The following is a 17,918-nucleotide window of genomic DNA, read 5'->3' as shown; positions in this document are numbered from 1 at the left end:
ATTAAAAACATCAAGTTAATGAGTTTTAAAGCATGTGGACTGTAAAGTCTTCAGTGACCTGAACTGTTAAAATTCTACTGATTTTCTGCTGTCAAAGCCTATTGAACAGATGTGGTGCAGAAGGGATGGCTGAGCAATGTTTGCAAAGATTAAGAAACTATGAATTTTTTTCTTCAATATCTCTGAATAAACAGTCAAACGATCCTGATGAAAGGTCTCAGCCTGAAACGTTTACTGTTTATTTCTCACCATGATGCTGTCTGACCTGTTAAGTTCCTCCAGCATTCTGCATGTGTTACACCTCGATGCAACAAATGTACACCAGCTCTCCATTTACACCAGTCCTGCAGTACTCTCACTTTTTACTCTCCTCATTCTCATCAACTCCCTGGATTACACCTCTTACCTGCACATTAGGGGCAATTTACTGCAGCTCATTAACCCACCTTTGGGATTTGGGAGGAAGTGGGATCACCCTCCTTTGCTTTTGGTCATTGGCAAGAATCTACAGTGGTGAGGTCCACCTGACACAATCAGCATGGCAGACAATCTGATAACCTTCCAGTAGCTGGTTATTGCCTGTGAATATTCTCCTGAACCCTCTGTCACTGTACAGGAGAGCCGCCAGATCATCTGAATGCATCCCGGCTTGGCTTTGATTGCAGAAACTGCAGAGAGTTGTGTTCACAGGAATCGGCCTCATCTCTATGAACTCTGTCTATACTTCTTGCTGCCTCTGTAAAGCAGCCAGCACAATCAAAAACCCCACTCACCCCAGGCATTCTTTCTTCTCCCCTCTCCCACTGGGCAGAAGATGCACAGGTCTGAAAGCAACTACAACAGGCTCAAGGGGGCTTCTATCCTGCTGTTACAAGACTGCTCCTTTGTAAAATAAAATGGACTCTTGGCTTTGCAATCTTCATTATGATGCTGCACTATACAGCTTACCTGCACTGCACTTTCTCTGTAACTTTTTATTCTGTATCATCATATTGTATAACCTTGCTCTATTTCAAAGGATTTGACTGTATGAACAGTCTGCAAGACAAGCTTTCCTCTGTATCTCCGTACATAAACCAATAACCAAAATCTGGAAACTGGAGCAAATGGTGAGATGGGTTGAGCTTAATCATGGAAAGCAAAATAATACTGAACTGAAAATGAAACGTTGTGCTTTTTCCACAATCAAACAGGAGGTTAAATATCCGCATCTAGTGGTACCTGCAAAACTGATCTCAAAAGCAAAGAGGCATTCATTTTCCAGCTCTGATTCCCAATACAGTATTCAAAACATTCAGTGCATAGTGAACAGTACATTCTGTAAATTTCCTTCTACATTACATTTCTGTGCACTCTCATAACAAACATGGCTTTTAAATGTCAAGATGTAAAGTCAGTTACACGATCTTTGGACATATGGAGATATATTTGGTATCCAGCACTCCCAAACATGAGTGAAACGGATAGCAGTGAGTCCAGTAACACTTGTTTAAATCATCTGCATTTTACTGAATTAAAACGTTAACAGATATACTGAAATAAAGCTCTATGTAAGTTAGCACTCGGAATTAGGCAAAACCTTTGATACAACACCATTTAATATATCAGGACCATTATATCATACCTCCAATCAATAGCACATACGAAACTTACATTCACAGTGATGGTCAGGGTCTGGTCCAAAATTTAAGAACTTTAGCTTGGTTTGTGTTTGAACTGGTTCTGATTGGGCCAAGTTTCAACTTAATGATGTTAAAACCAGACCCGACCGCAGCCTCTAGTCAGGACCATGTGATTATCCATGGTCATAACAGTTTAATTCAATTTTTGTTCCACTCAAAAATATTATGAAATAGCTATGTGTATTTTTCTTATTGACAAGCATACAAAAACCTGCCTTACCGGTAATTTCTGCCTCCTACACAATTGTTGAGCCACTTACAGTGATGATCAAAATTACCTACACACTTCTTGCATTTATTACAGTGGTGGGAATTTCGACACCTGTGAATCAGAAATACAAGAAAATATAATGATCTATCATCCCAAAATTATAATAAATATGAAAAAATAAGAACATCTATACTTTTCCCACAGAGGGATAACTGTAGCGTCCTAGTGTGCTTCTGATTTGGTCAAAATACAAATAAATTACACTAACTCTGGAGTGCAAATAGCCTACACATTGGACAGCATTCTAAAACAGCATCTGTAGGGAAACTACATGGTGGGAAGTTGTAACAGATAAACAGTCGAAGTCTGAAGGAGAGCACAGATCAGAATATTCATTGGGGAGGGTCCAGAGGAGGTTCACGAGATTGATCCTGGGAGTGGAAGGGTTAATGAAGTGGAGTTTGATGGCTCTGGGCCTGTACTCACTTGAGATTAGAACAGTGAGGAAGAATCTCATTCAAATATTGAAAGGCCTAGTTAGAGTGGACATGGAGAGGATGGTTCCAGTAGCCAGGGGAGTTTAGCCTCAGAATCTCTGAAATACATCTTATGGAAATGTTTGCTTGATGATGAACTTCAATAAAAAAAATAAATTACAAAACAAAGGACTCCATTTTGAACAAAGATGAGAAGGAACTTTTTTTTTAGCCAGAGAGTGGAGAATCTGTGGAATTCATTGTGACCGACAGCTTTGGAAGCCAAGTAATATTTAAATCAGAGGTTGACAAGTTGTAGATTAGTAAGGGTGTCAAAGTTTATTGGGAGCTGGCAGGAAATTCGAGCTGAGTGGGATAATAAATCAGCCATGATGGATGGAAGAGCAGATTTGATGAGCCAAATGGCCTAATTGTGCTCCAATATATTATGTTCAATAGATAATACAGTACCGTGTTTTACTCTGAATGTTCCAAATATCATACTTTCTAAAACTTTACTTCGCATTTGCATCTTTTTCTTCAATATCAAAAGTAATCGTGGAGTGTTGTCGCAGGAAAACAGCCTCATTGTCAAGGACCCCCACCACCAAGCACAAGCTCTCTTCTCACTGCTGCCAGCAGGAAGGCGCAGAAGCCTCAGGGCCCACGTCACCAGGTTCAGGTACAGTTATTACCCCTCAACCATTAGGCTCTGGAACCAGAGGGGACAACTTCACTCGTACCATCACTGAATTGTTCCCACAATCTGTGGGCTCACTTTCATACACCCTTTCATCTCATGTTCTTGATATTTATTACTTATTTACTATATTTCTTTTCTCTTACATTTGCACAGTTTGTTGCCTTTTGCAAGAAGGTTGATTGACCATCCTATAGGATGCAATCTTTCATTGATTCTATTGTTTCTTGCATTTACTGTGTAAGACAATGAGTCTCAGGGTGACATATATGCACTGATAATAAACTTACTTTGAACTTTGAAACAGTAGTGCAGTGAACTTAAATAATTTCTTTGTTGCAAGTATTTTCAATCAATTTTACAATTCTAAGGCAATAATTTGCAGTTACTATAAAGGCATCAAATAACTACTGGTTGGAATCCAAAACTGTTAATGTGATATAGACATAGACAATGATATAAACAAAGATATCAGTTTAGACAATCTTAATTCTGCATTGAATAATATACATGATTTTGTATTATTCACATGGCTCACGACATCATAGGTCTACAAAGACATAAGGTCAGAGGTTAGGTACAAAGTTATTCAAACATGATCTGATCAGGTTTATTTGTCACATGTACATTGAAACATCAAAACTTACAGTAAAATGCACGGTTTTGTCTCAGCAGCCAATACAGTCAGAACAACTCCATCACATGTGCTGGGGGCAGCCCACAAGTACCACCATGCTTCTGGCACAAATGTAGCAAACTCACAATTCAATAACCCTAGCCCAGGGGTCGGCAACCTTTACCACTGAAAGAGTCATTTGGACCCATTTCCCACAGAAAAGAAAACACTGGGAGCCACAAAACCTGTTTGACATTTAAAATGAAGTAACACTGCATACAACTTTTTTTTTGACTTTATGCTATGTATAAACAAACTATAATGTGTTGCATTTATGAAATCGATGAACTCCTGCAGAGAAAACGAAATTACATTTCTGTATGCAACAAAAACATTTTGAACTCCGAAGAAAAAGATGTTGGGTTGAAGGTTACTTTGAAGTAAAATACTCAATGTCTATTTGAGTCCTTCTTGTATTTATGAAAAACGCCGAACTTAAATTGTCCACCAGCAGCAAACCAAAAATAACATCAGCCAGCTGTCAACCTGAAAAATAAAAGGACTATTTCACTGAACAATGAAAAAATACATAAAACAATAGACAATTAAAATATTTATCATACTTGGTTAATGGGATTTCTGCTCCTGGGCCTCAGCGCACAGCATCTGCACATCAGGGCTGTATGACGTCACTTTCATCTTTACACAGGATCACAAGCTGTCATCTGTGAGGCGTGCGCGATGTTTGTTTTTAATAAACTTCATGTTGGAGAACACCTGCTCACATACATACGTGGATCCAAAGATCGACAGGACTCCATGTGCATAATTTTTAATGTTTACATTAATGTCGGGGATAGCATTCCATGTTTCGAACACAAGTTTGTCCAGTTTGGGGAAGTTTTCAATATCACTCCATTTGTGATTCTGAGCAAGAACAGCCTTCTGACGGGCAACATCTTCAAGGTCTGTCAAGCGTCTAAACTTGGACACCCATATGTCTTTGTCGGCTATGTCGGCCAGTTCCATCTCAAGATCAGGTTGACTCACACCTGCCAATACAGTCGTATTCAGTAGGGATGGATTGATGCTTAGGGGAGTGACCGGGAAGGATAATGTGTTTTTTTCCTCTCTGAACTCACAGAAGCATTTCCTAAACGATGTTTGCATTGCGATGATTGCAGAATGTAAATACTCCGAACTTATCATGTCGTGAGCTTGCTTGAACTCTCTCAAATTGGGGAAGTGAGACAATGTGCCTTTCTGTAAATCTCTGGCAAGCACTGCCAACTTGCGCTTGAATGCCAAAACATCCTCCAACATGTGCAGGGCTGTGCGTCCTTTCCCTTGAAGAGCTGTGTTCAACGTGTTCAGGTGCGCTGTCATGTCTACCATGAAGTGTAGCTTTTCCAGCCACTCTGGCTGTTCCAGCTCAGGAAAGGTGAGCCCTTTGTTGCCCAGGAAAGTTTTCACTTCTTCCAGACACGCGACAAAGCGTTTCACCACCTCCCCTCTGCACAGCCACCGGACTTTGTTGTGCAGCAGGAGATCAGAATATGCGCTTTCCAGCTCGTCCAGTAACAAGCGGAATTGACGGTGATTTAAACTTTTTGCCATTATTTTATTGACAATCTGAATGACAACATCCATTACTTCTGTGCATTCCGGAGGAAATGTTTGAGCGCACAGTGCCTTTTGGTGCAAGATGCAGTGAAAAGTCAGCAGCTTTCTGTCCAGCGACTTCTGCCGTAAAGCCACAAATCCCTTGTGCACTCCCATCATACTTGGTGCCCCATCAGTAGCTACTGACACCAGGTGGGTGGTCTTTATTCCTTTGGCTCTTTAACAATTCAAGACAGCCTCACAGATGTCCTCCCCCCCGTGTTTGGCCTTTTAGAGGTATCAACTCAATCATTTCTTCCTGTGGCCCGGCAGAGTTTACATACCGGCAGAACAGTGCTATTTGTTCAATATCACCTTTGTCTTTAGACTCGTCACAGGCAATCCAGTAGGCCACAGCTGAATTGATGTCTTTAATTTGCTGTCTTGTGATGTCTTCTGCCATTTTTATGGTTCTGTCTTTGACAGTCTTTGCAGAGAGGGGCATATCCCTGATTTTCTGCACAATTTCACTCTTGTTTTTAAAGTCCATGAATAGATGTTCTGAAATCTTAATGAAAGATTCTTTTATATATTCACCATCTGTAAACTGCTTCCCGTGCCTGACTATTTCCTGAGCGGCAACAAAACTAGCATATGTAGTTGATTTTCCAGACTTCATCCACTTCTTGAAATGATTTTTGCTCAGATCAACCTTCCGCATCAGTTCCGAATCGACTTTTTTTCTCTCATCTCCATCCGGATATTTTTGGCAAAGGCTGCGTGTTTATTCTGGAAATGTCTTGCGACATTTGACTTTTTGTTGTTTGCTAGTTTCTCATTGCATATTAAGCATACCGGCATGCCAGTCTCGTCAGCAGTGAAAGCAAATGAATCTGCCCACGTATCATTAAACGTTCTGTTTTCTTCAGTCAAATTTCTTTTTTTTAGAATTCTCCATAGTTAGCCTACCTTGGATCGAAAAATTAAAGAAATTGCGCACTGGTGGGTGTCAGGCATTGGCAGTGGTGACGTATATTAATAGCGACAAAAAACACGTTTTATTTAGATTGTACAAGATCACCATAATCTTCAAATTTAGAATTACGTTTCAAAAACTAACAAACTAACATAAAATACATTTTAATTAAATACTCATCATTTATTTTCCAAAGCCACAGGGAGATGCAGCACAGAGATGAAAGATTCGCAGGCGGCTCTTGAGCCGCGGGTTGCCGACCCCTGCCCTAGCCCATACATTTCGGATGTACCTGGAGGGAAGCCATTCAGTCAGACAGAGAGCATACAAACACCTTATAGACAGCGTTGGGAATTGAACCTCATTTCACAGCTAGTGCTATAAAGTGTTACTCCGACTGCCACACTACCATTGATCAAATGAACCTCTACTTTGTATATTTTTCAGCTCTAAGCAACAAAAGCATTACTCAGTCTGATACTTACACCTCAACTTCACAAAGCCGGTAACACTCACGGAGACTAGATTTAAGTGGTTTGCCTTTGTACACCGGGGGTAATCTTTTATATCCCTTGGCCCGAACGCTATCCTCAGCTGGGTCGATGGTGACTGCAATCACCTGAAAAGCTACGTTCCAAATAAAAGCACCACCAAACCACTAAAACGGGTTAAGGTTAAAATATTCTGAATATTATGGATGAAATTTTGTAACTCTCTGCTTATCAGTTTTAAAACACTGAAAATAATACAGTACTTTCATACACACATTAATACACACAAATCAACTACTTCAGCTTTGATCCAAGTTAAATGTCTTGCATTATTGGTGTTAAGCTGGTCAAACCATCACCCAAGTAAAATAATTTAATCAATTTGATCCATGCTAAAATTTCTTAGGATTGTAAAAGTGAATAGTTGCAAAATATACGAATGAATATTGAAAAAAATCGTAATTTCTTCTAAGGTGGTAAAATTATTAGGCTACTTGTATTAAACCCTGTTCTACTAGAGTTGACATTTCAGTCCTAATGAAGGGCCTTGGCCCAAAGCATCAACTCTTTATTCTTTTCTATAGATGCTTTATGAGTGAGTGAGTGAGCGAGTGTGTGTATGTTACTCATTGTCCGTTTACTGTTATATTCTTTAATGTAGTTCCCCCAACTTGTCGCATGTTTTGTAGTGTATTCAGGTTTATAGCTTAGATTTAATATCAAATCAAATCACTGATAATACTTCTTTTAACTGATAATACTGACCATCTTCCTTAACTATTCTATCATTAGTTCATGCTTTTCCCATTAAACAAAAATATTCAACAGAAAACTACACTAGACTACAGACCTACTCAGGACTACATAAAGTGCACAAAACAGTGCAGGGCAGTACAATAATTAAGAAACAAGACAACAGGCACAGTAGAGGACAAATTACAATATAATAATAAATGATGCAGATGTCAGTCTACTCTCTGGGTATTACGGAGTCTGATGGCTTGGGGGAAGAAACTGTTGCACAGTCTGGTCGTGAGAGCCCGAATGCTTTGTTACTTTTTGCCAGATGGCAGGAGGGAGAAGAGTTTGTATGAGGGGAGCGTGGGGTCCTTCACAATGCTTTACGGGTGCAGCGTGTACTGTAAATGTCTGTAATGGCGGGAATAACTGCTGTTGCATATAAGGAGGGGTAGGATTTAGATCAGCCTGAAGGGGTGAAAGATAAGAATGGCTGTGGTTCAGAAATTGCTGATGCTGCTGATATGTTTCACAACACTCACACCAGTGGGAAAACTAATGAGAAAACTCCTTCTTACAGACAGATACTTCAATAGGGGAGAGGGGGAGAGGGAGTTTTGGAATTGGAACACCACATTTTAGCTGGACTAAAGGTGTATAACAAACAGTTAGCAACAAAGTTCAGAGTTTCTCCAGAATGAATTTGGGGAGTAAAGCCATGGAGGATATGAAAGTTACACTGGACTTTATCTTTTATTAAAAGAAACAGAAATCATGCTGAACCTTTATAAACATACGTATCACATTCAGTACTTGTCATCCCATGACAGCAAAGATGAGAAGGTTTTACAGAGTGCAATAAAATACTTTATGAGAGTGATTCCTGGAATGTGATACATCAATTAGAGATATTACAAAAGTTTGCACCACTTTTCTTAAAGAAGAGAAATCTGAGTGTAGATTTGATAGTGATGAGGGGTCTGGACAGAGGGGATAGTGGGAGGCTGTCCCCTATGGTGAAGGGGTAAAGAACTAAAAGTCACAGGTATGGAACAAAGGGAAAATCAATTAAGTGACTGAAGATAAATCTTATTTTCATCGTGCAACATATACATTCACTTTTTTAGGCACATCAGCTTGTTAACGCAAATATCTGATCAGCCGATCATGTGGCAGCAGCTCAATGCATATAAACATGCAGACATGGTCAAGAAGTGAAGCTGACGTTCAGATTAAACATCAGAATGGGGAAGAATGTGATTTAGGTGACTGTGACCATGCCAGACTGGGTGGTTTGAGTATCGCAGAAACTATTGATCTCCCGGGATTTTCATAGAAAACAGTCTCTAGAGTTTACAGAGAATGGTGCCAAATAGCAAAAAAAAAATAAAATAAATAAATACAGCCAGCAGCAGCTCTGTGGGCAAAAAATGGTTCATTATTGAGAGGTCAGAGAATGGCCAGACTGGTTCAAGCTGACAGGAACGTGGCAGTAACTCAGGTAACCATGCATTGCAACAGTGGTGTACAGAAGAGCCTCTCTGAATGCACAACATGTTTGAATCTTGAAGTGGATGAGCTCCAGTAACAGACGGCCACACTGAGTTCCACTCCCGTATGCAATAAAGTGGCCAATGAGAATCTGGAATGATAGTAATCTGCATATGTGATGCAGGCAGGTTCCATTCCGTCCTTGCATAAATAAATGGTGAGGAAAATCTTGAAAGGCTGCAGAGAAGTGGCCAATGGGTAGAACTGACAAGCTACTCAGATGGACAACGAGTATGGACACAATTCTCCAAATGATCTCCTTCTATGCTGTAACCATTCTATGATAGGGTTCCCTTCAGTTTGCCTGCAGAGACAGGCAGTCCTTGCTAGCCATTTGAAGTAAGATTTCCTGGTCTTGTAGTCACTTTAATACTTTAGACTCTAGTTTATTACAGGAAATGTGCTAAAATCAGAAGAATTATAAAATTCATGCAGTATATTTTTACACAATGATTAATACCCACTTCTACTACAGTTCTTTATCAATTCAAAATGCTTTTAAATTTCCACGTTCACCAAAACTGAAACCAGCAGATTATCTGCAAGATGCACCTTGCAAATAAAATCACTACAAGGAAACAGGTCAGGCTGTGCAACTACTTCCTTAAACGTGTACTAGTAAAGTCTTGCAGTCCTGTTAAAAAGGATACAACGTAGCCAGCAGGTACGCATCCTGATGGAAGAAGAGGGATAAGTATACCCACTACAACGATAAGGAAGTACAAGTCGGCGATCCAAGATAGTATCTGAAAGGGATGGGGTGGCCAGCTCCAACCATTGACCTTTGGGTGCCTGGGGGTGCAGCGTCTTTGACTACGACGGTTTTCCTCTGGTTCAGTTTTATGACGGTTACGGAAGCAATCCATCTGCAATGTAACATCAAAAAGTCATAAGTAAGCTAACGTTGAAATAGCAATGAAGGTTATGTAGTTCCACTGTAGAGGCAATTCAGTTTACACTGCGTTAACTTTATGCCCCAGTCATGAGTGCAAAATGAATTCTCACAGTAGTTCCTATGTAGTTTCAATTCACTTTCCCTTTGTATACACCTTGATTTTATTTATTCTGTGAGATGGTTTTGCTTACACAAACACTTTCACATCTGCCACAACCTCACGTTTTAGTTATTTTTCTTCTCCTCCGGCTATATGACAGCTTGCAAACAGCTTTGAGGTGCATTACCACCACCTCTGAAGTGGAATGTGGGTCAGGATATCAAAATCCTGTATACTTATATCTCAAATTCTGTAAAAAGGCCTGTATTCTAAGGAACTGCACTGTGTATTTAAATCAATAATCCTGTCATCCTTTCTGCAAAATACTGCTAATGTTGTATTTCCTGTAACATTGCTGTATTTGTAGTATAATCTCACCATGTTCTTTTAGTAATCTGAAAATGAAAGGCGTGAGGGAGTGAGATTCATCAGCTGGCTGAGAAGTGTCAGGCAGCAACCTCGTGCTCAATGTCAGCAACACCAGGGAATTAACTGTGCACTTCAGGAAGGGGAAGCTGGGAGAACACACACCAGTCCTCATTGAGGGTCTGCGGCGGAAAAGGGTCGCAGTTTCAAGCTTCTGTGTGTCAGAGAATCTATCCTGGGCCCAAAATATTGAAATAAAGCACCTTCATGCTGTGCTGCATTAGGAGTTTGAAGAGATTTGGCATGTCACAAATGTCTAGAGTTGAGTGGTGGAGAGCATTCTGACTGGATCGACAGAGGACGCAGAGGGACGTACACTCAGCCAGTCCATCGTGGGCAGAGACCATCCCGACATTAAGGATTTCTTCGAGAGGTGGAGTCCCAAGAAGGCAGCAGCATCCATCATTAAGGCCTCTCACCACTCAAGCATGCCCGCTTCTGTTAATTACCACTGGAGAGGAGGTATAGGAGCCTCCTGCCTCTGCCAGCAGATTTTTGAATAGTCCACAAAGACTACTTCATTCATTCTGCTTTTGCAATATTTATTTTGTAATTTATAGTATTCTGTATCTTTGTGTTGCACTGTTGCCACAAAACAACAAACTTCATGACCGATCAGTCAGTGATAGTAAACCTGATTCTGATTTTTATCTTTCAGTCAGCCACACTCCTGTTTTACTAAAACCTCCCAAATTCAAACAACATAAGTAGATTTCATTTATCATTCTCTTTGTGAAAACAAGTTATTTTTGTCTGTCATAATATATAAAGCCTTTCATTCCGACAAATCATTCTTTTCTGTGCTTTCTCCTTAGCTTTAACCTCTTTCCAATAGCATCCAACACTGTCCTGTTCCCGGAGATAAGGAAATTGTTCCATATATCCAAACAGGCCCATCCCATTCAGCTTAAAGGAGCGAGCGGTGACCACACTGAAACATTTTTGCAATAGGTTTTAACAATCTATGAGCCTTGATGTATATTCTGAAAAGACAGACCTAAATCCAAGGAGGTGACAATCACTTAGGATCGAGTGACAAAGACATTTTCACTTAGAAGGTAGTTAAATGTTTGAAATTTCCCAGCCCAGTCAGTTTGTAGGCACTCAGTGCGACTGATAGCTTTTTGAAATGGAAGGTAACCACAAGATATTATCATGTAGGTAGCAACAGGAAACTGTTTTAAATATATAAAGTAATTGAAAATTCTTTCTGAAGACTGTACTTTAATATTATTGCTAAGATTGAACAGTTTATATAAAGACCGAAGAACTGTAACATGTAATCATTCTGCCAAAAGCTGTCTCAGCTAAGAAGATAGTTGATCAGCTCCAATCCATTGGGACAACGGAGAATCGCAAGGATTTACAAGCACTGCAGTGAAAAAGCTAACCCCTGACCCAGTCCAAAATGTGAGAGGAGAACTGCAAGAGTTCCACTACGGGGCACATATTCCCCTCCCCTCTCCACTTTCTGCAGCAATCACTCAGCACCACTCCCTTGTCTGCTCCTCCCTCGCTAACTCCCTCCAGGCTCTTATCCCAGCAACCTGCCCCCACTCATCATTCTCACCACCATTCAGGGCCTGAAACAATCTTTCCAGGAGAGGCAGTTTTTCACATGCAACTCCATCAGCGCCATGTATTGCATTCCGTGCCCTCAGCGTGACCTGCTCTACATTGCAGAGACCAGAAGCAGACTGAGGGACCACTGCGTTGAGCACCTCCACTCCAGCTGCTAACGGTCAGGATATCCTCGTGAGCAGCCATTCAATTCCACTTCCAATTCTCACACTGACGTATCTGTCCAGGGCCTCCTCGACTACCACGTTAGAGTGTTAGGCTTGCTCGAAGCAATACCATCCAGATCGTCTCCAACCTGCATCAACATCACAGCCCACCACCCTCAGATTCCTCACCTCCTTCCCTTTATTCCAGTCAACTGCCCTCTCCTATCAGATTCCATCTTGTTCAACATTTTGCCTCTTCTATCACCTGACAGGAATCCCACTTGCCTACCTTCCACCTGGATTTACCCATCACCCACCAACACCTCCTCCTCTCTTGCCCTTTCCTTCTGGCTCATGTCCCCCTTCCTTCCAGCCCTTATGAAGGGATTGTCCATTTCCCTCCTAGCTGCTGCCTGACCCCCAAACTCCTCCAGCATCCAGCACGTGTGTTGCTCCAGATTTCCAGCACCCCTAATCTGTCTCTACTGTCCCTTTGATCAAAGGTCAAAGAATATTTATATCAAAGATTGCATGCAGTAGTCAACCCTGAGACTTACATTCTCCACAGACACAAAACCCGTTCAAAATAAAACATTCCCCCGCAAAAAAAAAAAAAATCCCCTGACAGCAACAAGACAATCACCCTCCCTCCCCGGCACAACAAACAAATCCTGCAAACAGCAACAAGAACATCGACCTGAGCAACACACACACATGCTGGAGGAACTCAGCAGGTCAGGCAGTATCTATGGAAAAGAGTACAGTGGGCCCAATATGTCAACTGCACTCACTGCCTGGCCTGCTGAGCCCCTGCAGCGTTTTGTGTGTGTCGCTTGGATTTCCAGCATCTGCAGATTTTCTCCAGTTTGTGACTGGACATCAACCTGAGGTGGCGATGTTCACTGGCACTACCTGGGCCAGAGCAGTGATGCCAGCAGGCTTCAAATTTGCCAGGACTCCTTGATACCACAAGCCATCGCACACCCTGAGGTGCCTCAATGTTGGTCACTCTCACCTCACTACTGGAAAATTGCTGTCTCATCTACATTTGCACCTCTGCTGTGTGATCCAGGCAAAACCAGAATTGGGCACCCAAGCCCAGGTTACAGCAGGTTAAGTCCCATTTGACGGCACTAACACTTGGGCTGATACAGCAAACAATGATGATGAAGAGGAATACTTGTGCCGACAATTGAAAGAAAACTGACTGGAGTGGTTTTACACTGTCATACCTGGTCACTGCTTCGCATGTTCGGGACAGTATTGTAAATGTAGTGGACGAGGGTGGCGACAAGGCCGGCTCTGGAGGACATCGCAATGTAGGTTTACGATGCGCCATGCTCCTACCTTGGGCCGTGACATTGGCTCTGGGTCTGAGATCCTTACAAAGCGCGAAGCGGATCATTATCGTTAAACCCGAAACCCGTGAAAAGTAACTCGGTTCAGCGAGACCACAACCATCCCCTTCCCCTCGGCAGCCCGACCCGGGGCTCGGCCCCGGAGCGCTGCCCACACCATGGCGCAGGGCGAGTGAGTGACCGGCTGTGATTTCACCCCGCACCACCATATCGCCAAGAACCGCGCCACGGTGGGTATCGAGCCGGGCGGATCGTGATGCCCGCCACTCCCCGAGCAGAAAAACCGCCAGCACCATGGTCACCACTGTCCCACGTCACCAACCACCTTTCGTGACGCGACATACTGCGCCTGCGCATTCCGACGCCTGTGCGGTGCGGGAGAATGCGGACCGCTGGGGGAGGGGCCGTTCCTTCCCCCCTCCGATCGTCTGCCCGCTCCTCCCTTCCCAAAAAAGTCCCAGTGTTTTCCGACCTTTCCTACTTGTCAACACTCCTCTTAGGCACAATATACTTTCCGGCACCCCCATAGTGTAAAAAACAAATCTACCATATGCTAAAATGAGAAAATGATTCTGCTTTAAACTTTTATCTCTCTTTAAAACTATCTTACACACCACGTTGTACAGCATCTTCGATATCATTGTGATCTTTGAGCTTGGTGGTTTTCAGCAAGAGTTGAAATATTGGGTTCAAGTTCTGACAGCAAAAGGCTGTAATCCCCACGCTTAAACAGTGTCCAAGTGTTTTCTTTTTTCTTTGTATGTAGTTCACTGCACTGAAGCCTCCTTCAACAAGGTAGGAGGATGGAAATGCAATGAAGAGCAGTTTGGCTCTTCTCCAAAGACTAGGAAACTTCGTATGACAGTGTAATCACACTCCATAAAAGCAAACATTTTTGAAAAAAAATGCTTCTTTATCATTCTGAATTTTGATCATTTTTTCTTACAAGCGCTCTCCCTGTTCTTCCATCTTACAAAGAAACGGGTTATTTACCCAGTCCAGATTTTCCAGCTCGTTCAAATTCTGAAAATCTTTCTACAGTGACCATCAGTGAAAGACTTTCTACACAGGGAAACTGTGAGAACATACTTCTCCCAATGTTTTGCTTATTTATTTCCAAATTTTCTACTCCATACACACAGTGGACACTGTGCTTTGCTGTTGATTTTAGCTTCCTCCAGAATGCTGTCTGTCCCTTCTAGCTGATTTGTCAATCTTTTATAAGGCTCTTTGGTGGTATTGTTCCAGGAATTTCAAGTGCTGGATAAGTAGCTGGTTAAGGAGTGGCTGATACAGGGGCAGGACCAAAGATAAACTTGGAGCAGAAATACAAATTGATGCTGTTCATCATTCTTATGATTAACAAATCTAAACAGCATGGAGACTGATTGGGTAGGAAGGGCTCAGGCAAGGGACTTTAGGAAGGGAAGGGGTGGGGTAAAGGGGTGTGCCAAATTTAAAGTGACCTTACACTCATGAATTATGTTGTCATTGGACAGGCTGCAAAGAACCGAGACCAGGACCAGGACCAGACCAAGAAGCTATAAGTTACCTAATCTTGGCCAACGCACAACAGGATGTTGCATTAACAAGATATTCTAAGAAGAATTGTTGGACAATAAATGGGGTCATGTAATCCTGAGCTTTCTCCTAACCCACCCTTCTGATTACATAACTGGCACTTCAAATCACAGATCTACACATCTTATTGGGACCACCTACAAGCATCATTGAGACAAAATTTTAAATACGATGCATTGATTGTGCAAATTACACTAGTCGTGTCAACTGTAAACAAGTAGCTCGAGAGACATGTGGTAGCATAAATTGTGATGGAGGAGGTTTAATGTACAGTGGGAGCAAACATCAGCAGGCTGGCTCAAACACCCACACACATAAGCAGTTGAGTCACTGCAGCTTGAAATGATAGGTTTTAAGAGGAGGAATCAAAATAATGTGAACACGGCCCACTATGCTAATGAACACCACACTGCTCTTCATTACAAAGATACAGTAATGCTTTCATCTGGAACCCATTCTGAACATTTAAAGAGTTAATTGTCATTCATTGCCTAGATTAATGAACTGTGCATACACCTTTGCACATTGCCTCACTGACATTCCATAAAAGTCTTAACAAATCCTGTTTCAAGGCACACAAGTGCTTCGCTGATTTTAGGTATCTTATTTTCGACACATTCATTAACAGGTGCAGGATAAATGTTCAGCATCAAGATCTGCAGTTTTATTTTCAGCCAAGGCAAACTTAAGGAAAAAGCGCACACAACTGAATTCTATTGATAGGGCTGTTGCTGGAATCTTTTGCAAATCTCTAAATAGTAACATATCCGTATTTCAAAAAGAATTAAGACATGCCACACCAACTAACACTCTTCTTAGGACATTGCACACCCCGCACCCACCCCCCCCCCCCCCACCAGATCCTCATAAGCCTGTGACAGATTTCTTTATTTGTCCCAGCTGGAGAAACTGAGTTTCATTGTTAGTAATGGAATCAAAGTTATACAGATGCTTCAACCCACCATGTCCATACTTTATATAAAAAAAAATGCCCCTCTGATCTAATGCTATTTGCCTTCACTTGGTTAATATCCCACTAAATCTTTCCTAGAAGTAATAATATCTCTTCGCTTTAAGAGGTGTTACATGGGATAACTGCATTCCCTCAGCCAGCACCACTGCCATTGGTACCACAGCCTCCAGTTAATCACTCGCCATTTTCCTTGCAACTTGAAATACTCCAGTTTTCAAACTCTTCAGTTATGAAGATCACCAACCTGAGATATTAACTATGTTCCTCTCTGCACAGCTGTTGCGGCTTTCTGAACCTTTCCAGTATCTTCTGTTTTTATTACAGAAATTCAACTATTTCATATCATGACATTCTGCTGCCATCAGCAAGTGACAGCATTTGCTCACGAGCTCCTTCAACTCTGCAAGGTGTCTGCACGTACAACCAAAATGGCTCTAACGTGATGGACAGTGACAGATCATGTTTACCGCAGTCACTCTGGGTAGATATTAAGTGTTAGATCAACCTTGCTCTGCATTTAATATAATTATTGTCATTCTGATCATCTTAGCTCGGCTGAAATCCAGTGGTTCACAGTGGATTGTTAAAGTCTACATTTTCATATCTCAGAAGCTCTCACCCAGTGAAGTGAGAATGACTTTACTCACCAATCACCAAGATCAATTTGATGGCCTTCAACTTTTCTGTGAGATACAAGAAGAAACATTTAGATGTTTGCACTTCAGATCTCTGCCCAGGTTGAACCTACCCCATTGGTTTGATGACTTTTATCCCAACATGTGGAGAGATGAGGAAAGCAAGAGCCAGTAGACAGAGAGGGCAGGAAAGTTGTGTAGCTGCGGTTCTGCATGCAATATTTTCCCCCTTTGTTGCTCTGATTGAAAAGGCCATTGCTGGCATCTCTGAAAGAGCTCTATTTTGCTTCAGAGGGGAGGTAAGGCCCCAGGGATTTTTTTTTGTTCTGCTACAATTCTATCGTTACCTTTATTGGAAATCTGCACAGCTTCGGCACACGTGCAGTTATCCATTCCACTCTTCTCCATTGTACTATGGGTCTAAATATGGAAGCAGATTTCCCTGCTTGTATCTGCTGGTCACCCCGCTTCTGGAGTTCACCCTCCCTCGCGCTCTCTCTGTCGAGTCTCTCTCTCCCTCCCTCCCTCCCCTCTCTCTCCCTTCCCCCTCTCCTCTCTCCCTCCACCCTCTCTCTTTCCCTCCCTCCTCTCTCTCCCTCCCCCTCTCTCCCTCCACTCTCTCTCCCTTCCTCCCCCTCTCTCTCCCGCACTCCCCTCTCCCCTCTCTCTCCCCTTCTCTCTCTCTCCCTCCCCCTCTCTCTCCCCCTCTCTCTCCCTCCCCTCTCTCTCCCTCCCCCCTCTCTCCCCTCTCTCTCTCCCCCTCTCTCTCCTCTCTCTCCCCCCTCTCTCCCTCCCCCTCCCCCTCTCCTCTCTCTCCCTTCCCCTCTCTCTCTCTCCCTCCCTCTCTCTCCCTTCCTCCCCCTCTCTCTCCCTCCCCTCTCCCCTCTCTCTCTCCCTCCTCTCTTTCTCTCCCTCCCCCCTCTCCTCTCTCCCTCCACCCTCTCTCTCTCCATCTCCCCCCTCTCCCTTCCCCTCTCTCTCCCTCCCTCCCTCTCTCTCTCCCCCTCTCTCTCCCTTCCTCCCCCTCTCTCTCCCTCCCCCCTCTCTCTCTCCCCCCCCCCCCCGCCCCCGCGCTCGCTTTCTCTATCTCTGTAACTCTCTTTGTGTGGGAAAGTGTAAACACGTTTCTGGCCGAAACCCTTCACCAGGATCTGATTCTGTGCGTGTGTTTCGAGCGTCA

General features: G+C 42.6%; 1 protein-coding gene across 16 annotated transcripts in view; it reads right to left on the bottom strand.

Moving 5' to 3' along the window:
- Window positions 1-17,166, bottom strand: part of LOC132406762 (palmitoyltransferase ZDHHC1-like) — a 45,430-nt gene extending 28,264 nt beyond the window's left edge. For 8 of the 16 annotated variants that reach the window (XM_059992714.1, XM_059992712.1, XM_059992710.1 and 5 more), the window contains exon 1: window positions 1,903-6,736. In XM_059992714.1, the coding sequence (XP_059848697.1) occupies window positions 4,397-5,467 (1,071 nt within the window). In that variant the 5' untranslated portion in view covers window positions 5,468-6,736 and the 3' untranslated portion in view covers window positions 1,903-4,396. The other 8 variants (XM_059992718.1, XM_059992719.1, XM_059992722.1 and 5 more) reach the window with 5 other exon arrangements.
- Between the last annotated feature and the right edge of the window lie 752 nt (window positions 17,167-17,918).

Source organism: Hypanus sabinus, chromosome 17 (genome assembly GCF_030144855.1).
Source record: "Hypanus sabinus isolate sHypSab1 chromosome 17, sHypSab1.hap1, whole genome shotgun sequence".
Taxonomy (NCBI): Eukaryota; Metazoa; Chordata; class Chondrichthyes; order Myliobatiformes; family Dasyatidae; genus Hypanus; species Hypanus sabinus.
Note: the sequence above shows the minus strand (reverse complement) of the source record. Positions and strands in the feature narration are given on the sequence as shown.